Here is a 12,612-nt window from a genome sequence, read left to right as displayed (position 1 = left end):
GAACTGTTTGTTTTTTCAAACTAAATATCATGTTACAAAAAGCCTGGCAGCGGTGGGATTCGAACCCACGCCATCGAAATGACTGGTGCCTAAAACCAGCGCCTTAGACCACTCGGCCACGCTACCGTTGAAATCATGTAGGGCAAAACATTGTTTATGTTTTCTAACCGTACTACCGTGCGTTAGATTGGGTATATACATATGACGGATGTAAATTGTCCATATGTATTTGATATGTAAATGATATAAGTGTATTCTGAGTCGACATTTACGTGGGCCGAAAGCGTGAGCTACCACATTTCCCAACACAATTCCATGATATAGCATAGCACATACATGGACAAAAGTATTAGGACACGTGGTCTTTGCAGACAGGAAGTAACAATTGGAAGAAAACATGTTTCCTGGACATCTTTGAAATATGTGTCTCTCTTTTGTGTGTTTTCACTGCAGTTCATTCAAATGAGCATTTGTGACGTCAGAGGTCATGTTGAATTGGCCTGCTGGTTCGCAATCTTCTATTTTACGTCAAAGGTGAGTAAAATATAGCAAGAATTTGCAATTACTGAATATCAAACATTGGGCTGAGTTTGTGTAATCATAAAAGTGACACGACTTCATAACATATTGCTCAATTCTCATATTCTTTATTGCATTGTTCTGTTAGTAATGTCCGATAAACATGAATGTTGGTATTACATGAAATTAGAAATACACAAAAAAGTGGAAATAAAGTAGATTAAATATCTGAAATGATGTTTACTTACCAATTTGCTTGTTGTACCGTGAGTTAGGATTATTCACTTTTTAGATTTATTTTTGTTTTGCACATTTTCACGTCTGCATCGTAAATGTTTTAAGGATTTAACAAAAATAGACATTTCAAGTCATTCCACTGTCACATTTAGCAACATTAACTAACATTCTATCCCAATAAATAGCATTTCATCTTTACTGAACATCTGTGGAAAAATAAATAACACAATCTGTTCATTAAAGTGCTTACATGTGCTTGGGAATGCACTTGGTGAGCAAACAATTCCACCGTACAAAAAAAACAAAACAACTAGTTCTCTATGCTAATTCTCTCAATCAATACTTTTTCTTCCCACTACAACATTCCAACATTTTTTTTCTTTGCACAAATCTCACACACACAACAAACTCTTCTGCATGGACGTAATATTTGCATATTTTTCAATACTTCACACAAACAAAAATGATCAGTGCTGACTGACTAAAGCAAAGTGGCATTTAAATAGCAGATTGGTGCATGTTTAATAAGCACACTGATACATTCATATCCTATCAGAACTGTCACTGACGAGAAGTCTGTTTTCGTGCAGGTCGTCTTTGGTCTTTTGGATGCACGTGAAGATCTCCTTGAAGAGAACTTTGTACTCGGGCTCCTCTGACATCGTTGTGAGTTCTCTGTTGGAGCTGGACAGGTGGCGGCGGGGCCGGTGGCTGCCGCAGGGACCGCATGATGTCTGGACGGACTTGTGGGTGAGCCCGACACTTGCTTGCTGACACCTCTGTAGGAGTTGGTCATATTTCACCTAAAACGACATGCACAGTATCTTTTATGCTTTTGAAGCATACATTGCATGATGTCGTCACAGCAGTCTTCAGTGAAATGAGCAGTTTTAAACCTTCATCTTTACGAAAAGAAAACAAAATTATCATATCACTCCGATATTGAACATCCAGCAGCAACACAACATTTTGGCATGACTACTATTCATTTATTCATTTTCTACTGCTTATCCTCACGAGGGTCGCGGGGGTGCTCGAGCCTATCCCAGCTGTCTTCGGGTGAGAGGCGAGGTACACCCTGGACTGGTGGCCAGCCAATCACAGGGCACATATAGACAAACAACCATTCACACTCACATTCATACCTATGGACAATTTGGAGTTGCCAATTAACCTAGCATGTTTTTGGAATGTGGGAGGAAACCGGAGTACCCGGAGAAAACCCACGCATGCACGGGCAGAACATGCAAACTCCAGACAGAGATGGCCGAGGGTCGGATTGAGCACTGGTCTCCGAGCTGTGAGGTCTGTGTGCTAACCACTCGACCGCCGTGCAGCCCTACATGTTCATTCATTCGTTCAAAATGAATCAAATGAAGCTTTTATTTAATAAGCGTTAGCTGAGCGCTGCACCTCTTGGCCGTTTCTAAGGTGTTCAGTCCATCAAATTTTATGTCTAAACAAAAACACTCCTACAAACCTGCAGTGCGTTGTACTGTGCATCCACCTCACTGAGCAGAGAAATGCCCCTTTGTTTCACCACATCCGCTCGCCGCACACACATCCTGTCGTGATCGTCCGTGCTCATTTCCCTCGCAGAGCCGTCGCTGTTACATCTCGGCCGATGGCGGTACACTTCCTCTGTCTCGCTTTGACCTTCTACAGGTTTTTCCTCTGAGGTGAAGAACATTGTGTCAGGCAGCAGCAGCCGATCAGGCTTCCTGTTACAGGCAGGATCAGAGAGGTACAGATAATCAATACTGAAGCACTTCTGCTGCATGTGCTTTGTGTTCATTATGCCAACCTGTCGGCACAGTCGGCGCGCCACAGAAGCCTCATCTTCTCCACTTGGGCCTCCAGCTCCACCTGCCTGGCCCGGCAGGCCCCTAGCTGGCCGAGTCGCTGCTCCAGGCCTAGCTTCTCCTTGGCCGTTAGCTCGTTCTCACGCTCCACCGCCTCCCTCAGGCTCTTCTCAGCGGCTAACTGACCCTGCAGAGCTTTGATGGAGCGAAGAAGCGTGGCGTGCTCCTCTTCTGGGTTGGCGTCATAGCGGGGTTCCTCCATTTGTCGCCTATTGTTATATACACACCTGAGCCGAGACAGAGGCACAACATTCATATAAATATCTCTCTCACATCTCATATTTCAGCAAGCATTCTTATCGCGGTATTATTTAGATGTCATATTGGAGGTACTGTATATGATGGATGGATGGATGGATGTCATATTGGATGTACTGTATATGATGGATGGATGGATTATTAATCTCCAAGACAAATTCACAGGATCATTATCATGTTGCAAAGCTGCCATGCTTTGTTTCCCAATGTTACAGTAGATATTGGAATTCCCGTTTCCCTTCAATGAACCACAGCTCCCCAGTGCCGGCAGCATTTGTGCAGCCCCAGACCATGACGCTACCACCACTACGCTTGTTTTCTGTTACCAGCTTTTTAAAGCATAAAGGCTTTAGCTTGACCTTTGCTTGATGAATGAATCAATCAGGAAGTGTGTCACAATAGCCTTTTTCCACATACTGTAGAGTATACAACCACCATGCTGAGAAAAGGAGGGAGGATTAACTTCCTACTCCTTTGGATTAATGCTAATCAGGCTCACGGGGGACCTGAAGGTCAGTCAGCAAGCAGTGGGCGTTAGAATAAATTAAGACTGTTGATTTTTGCCAATATATCCTTTTTTGGTCCTATTTTTACCGCACACACACTACCTGTCATGATGCACGTCATAGAGCTCTTTAAGACAGGAAACGCTCTGTGCTCCCAGGTTACGTCGCTGCTCTTTGTTGACATCTTGTTTGTTTCGCTGCGCCCCGGCCGAGATGAGTGCCTCCACCTGGTTCTGCAGATCCTCCATGTGGATTTGTAGACCGTCTATGGAGTCAGTAAGACTGGAAAGTGTCAAAAAAAACAGAACAATGTCAGGACTCAGTTCCAAGTTAGCACTTTGGATCACACTTCGCTGACCTGTTGATCTTGTTCTGGGCCAGGCGGTTGTCCTGCGCTAGTCTCTGGTTGCCCCTCTCCAGATCCCTGGTGGACAGGTCTAACGTCTCATAAACTTTGGCATGCTGGTCGTTCATCTGACGCAGTAGCTCCACTTGCTTGGACAGATACTGGAGGGAAGGACGCTCAGGTTATGTTTTTGTGTTAGAAATAACTTGAAAAGTTCTTAATGGATTTGGACTAAATTTTCAGGTATTGTCGGAAATGGGATATAAGAACTGATTTTAGGGATGATCCGTTCATTTTAAAACTGACTTGTACAAGATTTTAGGACTGTTCTTTGTAGCCTTTTTATAAGGAAACATTTTAGCAATGAATTTGGCTTAATTAGTGAATAAAAGGTATAGAAGTCAGGAATGTGTTAAATAAGTTTTAAAACTGCTCCAGTGTATAATTAGCTAAAAAAAAATCTTGTGCACGGCGCTGGGTGGCTCAGACTGCTGGATTAGTTTTTTTTTCTTTCTATTTATCCTCTTAAAGAACTGTACACCTCGCTTACAGTGGAAATACTCGCCAATGGAGCGTATCATGAATGGTCTCATTCACAACATCACATGTTGTCTTGCTAAGAGGAACAACAACTGCCATGTGTTTGTATTTGTGTGTATGTGTGTGTGTGTGTGTCACCTCTATCTCCAGCAGCTGCTCCTGGTTGGTGGAGTACATCTGCTGCAGCCCTTGCTCCAGCTCACGGTTGCGCTCCAAGAGTGTTTTCCCAAGCTTGGCGGCCAAATGGAGATCTGTCCAAACACAGGAAAGACACACTTTAAAACACCATAAACAACTTGATCCTGTACACACATCCTGTTGTTGCACACTGATGAATCAGAGGAACATAAGGTGTGCTAGGATACTTCCTTCAGCTGAGTGGATATTCTCCTACAAATAACCTCTAGCATCAACCTGTATTATGTTTTAGATACAAGCCTTAGTGCCCGGCTCATCCAGGGCAGCTAGATTAAACTAATGCACTGTAATACAACAGCCCCGCCACAAATCCTGCATTAGGATTATAATGTGCAGTAACCTGTGTGTGCATTACTCACATAGGACTGCACTTTTCTATGATTTACCATCCAATGCAAATAATTTAATAAGGAAATAATAATAAAAAATAATAAGGAAGTTATTATGTGCAATAATATATTGTCAAACCAAAAAGGATAATACATTAAAATATGCATATTAATAGCATAAAAGTGCTTTATTATGTTAGATACCATTCAATTGTTGTGCAAATGTGCCTGATTAAGTGTCATGTATCCTCTTTAACGGTCATTGAATGCATTTTCAAAGACTCCATACATAAAACAGTTCACCAAGGGGAATAATTGTCATCCTAAAACATGACTGCTGCGTCCGCATTATTGACATCCCCCAGCCACTTACCGTGTTCGAGTTCATGCCGGGTGCACCACTGCTCTCCTTTCTTATCAAAATCGTCCTCATAAATCCGGTCGGTGAGCATTTTTTTTACACAAGACACACCTATCAGGCAGCCTCTCAGGTGTAGCCCGAAGAAGTTGTCAGCTGCTCTCCGCCCTGCTACTAGTACTACTAACCCCACTACTTCCGGTCTGTGTATTGACAACAGCAACGTGGCACATCGGTAGTGCACAACAACATCCGCTAGGTGGCAACCGATCGAAAATAATAAGACCAACAGTGGTCATTCCAAATCAATCACGATTGTAAACAGTTCTTAACATGCATTGTACGTTTCAAGAAAGTGGCCAAGTATTGGATTAAAGATACAAACTGCGGCTTTGTCTCTCTTTGCACTACGATGAGCTCATTAAAAAAAATGCAGTGAGCCGTCAGTACCCGGATGTTACACTCACCGCGCCCCAAAGGGTGAGTGTGCGTCGCTGTGCTACATTATTGGTAAAATAAAGTTAAAAAATATAAATAAATTTAGTCATCGTCATCTAGGCGACGTAGCGGAAATGAAATATTTGGGGGTTCAGTACGCAACGAAAGTAATAGATTTGGGACAGCATTACCCTGTCAAAATACGCGCCCTCTTGGTTTACATGCACAGCTCATGTCGTCATTTCCGGACCCGAGCTTATTGGTGTGCTTCTCCACCAATCCCGAGCTAGAATAGAACAACTCCTTACCAGAAGGTGGCGGCAATGCACATTATAAACTGTTTAGCGAAAGTAGGATGAACGATTCCAACACAAATGAATGGAAAAGAGTGTGGCATGGAGCTGAAAGTCCGTCATGATAGACACACACACCACTAGTGTTATAAATGTACAACATCTTTATCACACACACCCGTCTTTGTGTAGAAAAGTAACACATCCGGTCTCTGTTCGAGCAATTAATGTACCGAGGTCATGTTTGTTTTCTTTCCGGATTCTGCTTTCCATCATGGCGGCCAAACCCGCCCATGGTATAATACGGAAGCAAATACGAAGTATTTGCCCCAATCATTCCACGGAGGCTGACCGACTCATTGGCGTCACAACACAGTGCACTCAAATCGTGTTTTACAGGATTCTGTACATGTACGACGGCGACACTATTAACACCATGTACAGGGCAGTACTTTTTGTAGCTTGATTTCGAAAAGTTGTTACTGTCTACAGGTACAAAATGCCGAAGAAAATGTGAAACTGATACACATTTTTTGACTTTTTGGAGAGTGCTACTTCCTCAGCGTCATGGCGGTGGAGGTGAAAGGTTCCTCAGGTGTGCGTGGCCGCACCAAACTAGCGCGACACATGAGCAGCATGGGAATCGACCCCGCGGCTCTGGCCTATGCCATGACCACTTTAGGATCTTGCATGATCAACAATATATTCAGCTTTTACTACGTCAAGCTCTTTATCAACAAGTACAAGATATCAGAAGGTGCGTTCCATCGATCACAGGTAAGCACAGCTATTTTATTATGAGTCAATAAGAAATTAGTTTCTAAATAGGTACATTCTGCATTTGTGTGCATTTTCTCAATTTCAGTCACCTAAATAGCATAGGTGATGTTGACTGCCATACTAGTAATATGCGTTTTTTACCTATATCACAAAACTGAGACAGTTCTTGTTTTGTTAAATATCAAAGGGACGAAGCTAAAAGAGTACAAAGCACACACAAGCAGATAAAGGGCAAAATCAGTGTAATACAAATTGACCAAATCAGGTTTATTGGACGGTTATTGTACAGCAGGAGTCTCAAACACGCGGCCCGCGGGCCAAATGTGGCCCGCAGGACACTAGTTTGAGGCCCCCGCCTTGATATGAAAGTTTAATGTTAGTGCGGCCCGCGCAAGTTTGATATGGATGCTGTATGGTATCATGTACCCAGAAAAAATTATTACGTTTGATTAATGTTCATGTTAAAGGTTAAATAACTGTTGATAGATATACTCCCTATTTGTGTGGAAGTGGTAAGTTTTTGGCTATTTAAGTTTAAAGGAAATAACTTGAAGGCTACCGTTTAGGTCGGTAGCTCTCTAGTTTGCGAGTTAGCATGTGTCTCAAGACCCTGCAGTTGCGCAATTTGTTGTAAATAAAAAGAGTACAAATGTGACTATAGTCGTGTTTTGTCATGGCTCTAATAATGCTTTGTTAATTTTAATCTGAAAAAAATAATTTGTCTACCCACCAACTATCTGTGGTTTTTATTATTTGCCGTTTTATTATTATTATATTTATTTATTTATTACTGATTGATTTTCTTTATTCTTGATTTGTTTATTTATTTGTCATCTTATTTTGTGTAGAAAAATAAAAAGTAAGATATTTGAGAACAGTGGAATGTTTTATCAGAGCTTTTCTTGTAGAAAATTGGAACCAAAGCAAAGTTTAAACATTTTTTTTGTTTTTAGTAAATGCGTTTTTATTTTTTTTTAAAACCTGATGCGGCCCAGTCTCACCCAGACCCGAGTTCCAGTGGCCCCCAAGTAAATTGAGTTTGAGACCCCTGTTGTACAGGATTTTTTGAGCAGTTTTTATTGTACAGTCTGACAGCTGCAGGAAGGAAAGACCTGCAGTATTATTAACCATGTTGTTACTACTAATGAAGTAATACTACTGCCTCCCTCTTCACAGGTGGTGTACATGCTATGGAATGCCATCAACGATCCTCTCTTCGGATACCTTCAAGATACCTCAAAGGTGCCTTGCTGCTCTCATCGGCGTCTCTCCATCCTGTACGGCGCCCCACTTTACTCGCTGGCGTTCCTCATTGCCTGGTTCCCGTGGAGGAACTATGAACCCGGTGATTGGCTAAGTGGCTTCCACTTGATGGCGGCGTTGTGCGCGTTCGACGCCATGCTCACGTTTGTGCTGCTGGCTCAGTGCGCTCTGTTTGCCGAGATTTCCGGCAATCATCAGAACCGATTGAGACTCATCAAATACAGCCAGGTCAGGTGTTGTCTGAAAAAACGATGAATCTGCTTATTAGTTCTCATGGCGTGTGTTTCTTTTGCGCAGGTGGCGTCGCTGCTCGGTTCGTCAAGCGTCCTCTTCTGTGGCATGCTGTCCAAAAACATGGAAGACTTTGCAGCTTTCCAAGCGTTTTCTGTCATCATCGCAATCCTGAGCTGCTGCTGCATGCTCTACACGGGCCTCCACAGCGAGAGCCGCTTCGACGATAAGGGACTCCAAATGGATGAAAAGGAGTGCTGTGATCGCTCCCCCAAAAGCTTTTCAGTTTCCTTCTCCATGGTGAAAACGCTGACGTGGCAAATCCTCATCAACAGGGACTTCCGGCTCTTTGTGTTCATGAACTTCTTCCAGGTTTTCATGCTGGCTTTCTTTAGTAACTTCACTATGATATTTGCAGAGCACCTCATTCCCCCAGACGTGCTTTCATCGCTCGCTAAGAGTATCATGTACGGAGCCGGATTTATTTGTCCACAGGTATTGGCTGCCATTGAAGCGTTTTATGAGCACGACATGATAATTTTTGAAAAAATCCCAATCATTTATGTACTCTCCAGTTGTTAATATTGAGCTGTGAGAGACTGCTGCATGGTCTCGGCTACTACAGAATCATTCTGTACACCTTCTACTTGGAGGTGGCAATGGGGGCGTTCATGCTAGCGCTTGGTTGGCAACATTATCGAATCCTGGCGTTGTTCCTCACCATGAGCATGTAAGTATAACTTATTTGTATTTATTACCTTGCTAGGTTGCTTTCTAACCAGGTCCTTTTGCAGGGTCTTGGTCCAAGCGGCCTTCAGTCTTTTTGGTTTGCCGCTGGCAGATATCATTGATAAAGACATGCAAAAATACCAGCGCAGGTAAGCGCTTCCTTTCCTTTATGTGGCAGACTTAATCTCGACTTATTTACTCTTAAGAACCCCCAGGTCGCTGTTGATGATTGTCAGAAGTTAAAACACAAACCACTTTTTGAAGTTGGTCAATATTTTCTTTCTCAGGTCCACAGCCTTCTAACTAGCTTAGCTTTGTTTTTGAAGGCATTTTTAGGTCCTGTTTACTTTTTTTTTATCATCTGTAATGCTTTAACTAGGAAGGTTTTAGTCAAGGATAACACAAAATAAATCCTTTGCTTGGCTATTATAATTATTTTCATAAATTTTTATTTTTTACTTTTTTAATATTTTTAGTAAAACCTGTGCTATTTTCATTAACGTGATTAGCATGTCTCTTACTTTGTGCTACTTTTTTAAAAAAATTATAGAAAACAAAAACATTTATCATTAATATTTTTCAATTTTATTTGTCATTTTTAAGTAATATATTTGAGTAATTTTAATTTATTTTTAAATTGTTTAATTTAACAGAAAATTTATAATCAGCGATGCTCCAACTCAGAAAGGTTAATACACAACTAATACACTTTAATATTATATTTTAATTATTAAAATTATTATAATTATTTTATTATAATTATTTATATATTACTAGGGATGTCCGATAATTATCGGCCTAAAAATGCGATATCGGTTGATATCAGCATTTGATTTTTTTTCCCCCCCGATCATGAAAATATTTTTTTAAATGCTGTATACAACATATGTGTTGTATACGTCATATTACACATATCGGTATTGGAGAATTGCACGATAATGGGCATATTGGTTTTCAGCTAAAAAGCCAATATCCGACATCCCTAATACATTTAAATATAATAATAAATTTGTATTAGTTACCGTGTACTTTAACTAACTTTTTTATTATCAGTAATGCTTATAGCAAGGATGTTTACAGCCATATATTATTTCAGAATTTTTATGTTGCCTCTTCTAGACTTGTTTGACTTTTTTGATGACAGGTTCTGGTCGAATGTTTGATTTGATGATGTATGCTAATGACATTTGAAAAAACACTAACAAGGAAGTGATCCTGTTGTTTTTCCAGCTCCCCTCTTTCCTCCATGGTGTTTGGGACCAACGCCCTGTTCACAAAACCTGCTCAGTCTCTGGCGCCAATGATAGTGATTAACATCCTTAACCAGTTTGGCTATGAAGAGCTGAAAGACCCAAAGAACGAGTTAGATCCAAGGTAAATACACCATCATCCTCAACGCTCAATAATGAACAATACGAATGAATAAGAACATCTTGTTCGTACTTGTTGTATAGTTGCACTATTGTGCTAGCAAAATGCTTACGCAGCGATGACAAAAACAAAACAAAATTATATACACCAATGAAAATGAATAGGGAGGCCTGGAAAAAGCGTTTAGATCTGGCCTAATGTCCGGTTGATATAAACATCTACAAAAAAAATCCTTTGATTGAATCCTTTGGCGCCGTTATTTAGACTAAAAATGACAATTTGACTTGAAATTTCTCTCACAAGTTCAACTTTTTGCCTCCATGTTGCACCACTCACCCAGCAAGCCTGATTAACTTGAAAGTTAAGACTACAGCTCATTGTAAATCATCAAACTAAAATGTTGTCAGAACAACATTGTTTTTTTTTATGCTTGAACGCTCCTCAATCACAAGTCCAAGTCCTGCTTGGATGAGTTGTTAAGAAATGTTAATTTTTCATTGACCTGCACCAATTCGGCTTAAGGACGACAGAAGACCATCCCGGATTCCAAGATGAGGGTTATTTATTCAGCAAATTTCTCCTTTTGTAGAGCCTTGGAGAACCTCCACAGCGTCATGTTCTACTTGGTGTGTGCGGTGCCCATGTGTGTCGCGGCTGTTCAAGTCATGGCTTGGAGACCCTTTTCCATACGCAACAGTCACACGGTCGAAAGCAAGTACATTGACAGCTAATTTAACTTTGGTATGTACGTATATGTAAGATAATCAAGGGATATTACTGTACAGTAGATCCTTGCTTTTAATGGGGTCTACATTCTGAGCTTTCCTGCCAGGGGTTAAAAAACCCAAACAAACCACAACGCTAATTTCCGTAAGGAAGTAGTCTTTATATGCAATGAATTTATACCATTACTCACACAATACAGTTGTCCTTTGCTTTATTATGGTTTGAATTTAGCGGCTTCATGCTATCACGGTTTTATTATATAACTCATTGAATCCTAGCCATTTTTCAAAAGCCATCCCTCTCATTAGCCATTTTTGATGATTCTGACTGATGCCTTCTCACTCCCTGGTTGCTGTGCAGCTATATTTCAATGGAAGAGATGCAGGCCTAGTTCTTAGAAAAATGCATTTCTGCCACCTTGTGGTTGTTTTTTTGGTTTAAAACTGCACCAAACATTATCTCTTCTATTGTGGAGTTGCATCATCACCTCTTTGTGCCTCTCGCACACAAAAAAAAACTAAAACGCAGTTTCGTGGTTGAATGTGGCCTATTGTTAGTCAATAGGCGCAACTACTACTATGGGGAATAATTAGCAAACAAACCAATTACCATAATGCATGCTGGGAGCTGGCATCACTCCATATAAGGGTTGTGACAAAATATCTATATATCCAAATATCGCAATATTAAACCAGACTATCAAGGATTATCGAGTCGCTTGTATCGTTTTTTTTTTTTTACTTCCGCCAAGCACATCACAGAGTCTATGTTTTAGCCAGCATTACTGTATGTGTTTGTCCGTTTGCATTCAAAATAATTTGAGAAGTTCTGAATAGATTTGGATGAAATTTTCAGGAATAGTCGGAAATGAGATATGGAAGAACTGATAAAATTTTGCTGGTGATTAGGATCACCATTTGGATCCAGGAATCTTTTTAATTATTCTTTAACATTTCAAATTTGGACCATTTTTGGACCATTTGTCCATATACTAACTCCACAAAAAATGGTGTGTCAACAGATTTGTTGTATCATCAAAAGCTATAGGCAGCTAGAGCCATTATAGAAAATTACATTTTTGTGACTAACTACTGCATTAATATTAATATCATTATGAATCCATGTGCTAATAATATGTTTTCATGGTCAAGGAATCGAAATATGTAGATAAAATTAATGTAGGAGTAAAATTTATGAGGGGGGAACTATGGCATAATATATACTATAATAACAATATAGCCACTATACACCTCTGTCATTGTTCCATGTCAGTGAGTCCAGTGAGCATTTTACATGTCGTAAAAAAAAAAATGGCGCGTAATACTCTGGCGAAGAACGTAAAGACACGCAAACATTGATAAATTAAAAGTGTGAACAGCGTGGATAAGACAACATTGGATAAGGACTTTGCAAGCGTATTGGCTTTAGCTTGAAATAAGCTATAGCTTGAAATAAGCTATAGCTTGAAATAAGCTATAGCTTGAAATAAGCTGAGTAGATCTTGGCCATTTTCATTTTGTAAAAGTAGCTCACAAGAAAAAAAAACCTGGTCACCCCCTAATTATAGCCAGTAGTACATTTAAACATTTACACTGCCTGTATGTGATCGGTATTGGTATCAGCCAATT

The 12,612-nt window shown here is 40.4% G+C and overlaps 2 protein-coding genes, 1 long non-coding RNA gene and 1 other non-coding gene across 4 annotated transcripts; 2 read left to right on the top strand and 2 right to left on the bottom strand.

Annotated features, from left to right (window-relative positions):
• Positions 1-44: 44 nt before the first annotated feature.
• On the bottom strand, positions 45-126 carry trnal-uag (transfer RNA leucine (anticodon UAG)). The gene has a single exon. It is a non-coding gene; the product is annotated as a tRNA-Leu (tRNA).
• Positions 127-410: 284 nt separating this feature from the next.
• Positions 411-4,866, top strand: LOC144901861 (uncharacterized). The gene is made up of 3 exons (XR_013629982.1): positions 411-534; positions 1,347-1,506; positions 4,419-4,866. It is a non-coding gene; the product is annotated as an uncharacterized LOC144901861 (long non-coding RNA).
• On the bottom strand, positions 636-5,632 carry cdr2a (cerebellar degeneration-related protein 2a). The gene is made up of 7 exons (XM_058049847.2): positions 5,169-5,632; positions 4,407-4,519; positions 3,741-3,889; positions 3,485-3,664; positions 2,561-2,845; positions 2,237-2,477; positions 636-1,559 (listed from the first exon to the last, which is right to left on the bottom strand). Exons 1-7 carry the CDS (start codon positions 5,245-5,247, stop codon positions 1,299-1,301), a joined length of 1,308 nt encoding a protein of 435 aa, XP_057905830.2. The 5' UTR covers positions 5,248-5,632; the 3' UTR covers positions 636-1,298.
• A 152-nt stretch (positions 5,633-5,784) lies between these two features.
• Positions 5,785-12,436, top strand: mfsd13al (major facilitator superfamily domain containing 13a-like). The gene is made up of 7 exons (XM_058049845.2): positions 5,785-6,661; positions 7,841-8,155; positions 8,225-8,653; positions 8,734-8,888; positions 8,953-9,036; positions 10,118-10,261; positions 10,848-12,436. The coding sequence occupies exons 1-7, from the start codon at positions 6,452-6,454 to the stop codon at positions 10,987-10,989; spliced, it is 1,479 nt and encodes a 492-aa protein (XP_057905828.2). The 5' UTR covers positions 5,785-6,451; the 3' UTR covers positions 10,990-12,436.
• The last annotated feature ends 176 nt before the right edge of the window (positions 12,437-12,612 follow it).

The sequence above is a fragment of the Doryrhamphus excisus genome, linkage group LG16 (assembly GCF_037039965.1).
Source record: "Doryrhamphus excisus strain RoL-2023G ecotype Guam linkage group LG16, RoL_Dexc_Guam_v1.1, whole genome shotgun sequence".
Lineage (NCBI taxonomy): Eukaryota > Metazoa > Chordata > Actinopteri > Syngnathiformes > Syngnathidae > Doryrhamphus > Doryrhamphus excisus.
Note: the sequence above shows the minus strand (reverse complement) of the source record. Positions and strands in the feature narration are given on the sequence as shown.

Bases quoted from the DNA above. Each gene is read 5' to 3' on its own strand.
- cdr2a (XM_058049847.2), bottom strand. From the start codon at position 5,247: ATGCTCACCGACCGGATTTATGAGGACGATTTTGATAAGAAAGGAGAG. The intron at 3,890-4,406 runs GTGACACACACA...CCTTCCCTCCAG, and splicing joins AGCAGCTGCTGGAGATAGAG to TATCTGTCCAAGCAAGTGGA. The intron at 3,665-3,740 runs GTCAGCGAAGTG...GACACTTTCCAG, and splicing joins GCCCAGAACAAGATCAACAG to TCTTACTGACTCCATAGACG.
- mfsd13al (XM_058049845.2), top strand. From the start codon at position 6,452: ATGGCGGTGGAGGTGAAAGGTTCCTCAGGTGTGCGTGGCCGCACCAAA. The intron at 8,156-8,224 runs GTCAGGTGTTGT...TCTTTTGCGCAG, and splicing joins GACTCATCAAATACAGCCAG to GTGGCGTCGCTGCTCGGTTC. The intron at 8,654-8,733 runs GTATTGGCTGCC...TGTACTCTCCAG, and splicing joins CCGGATTTATTTGTCCACAG to TTGTTAATATTGAGCTGTGA.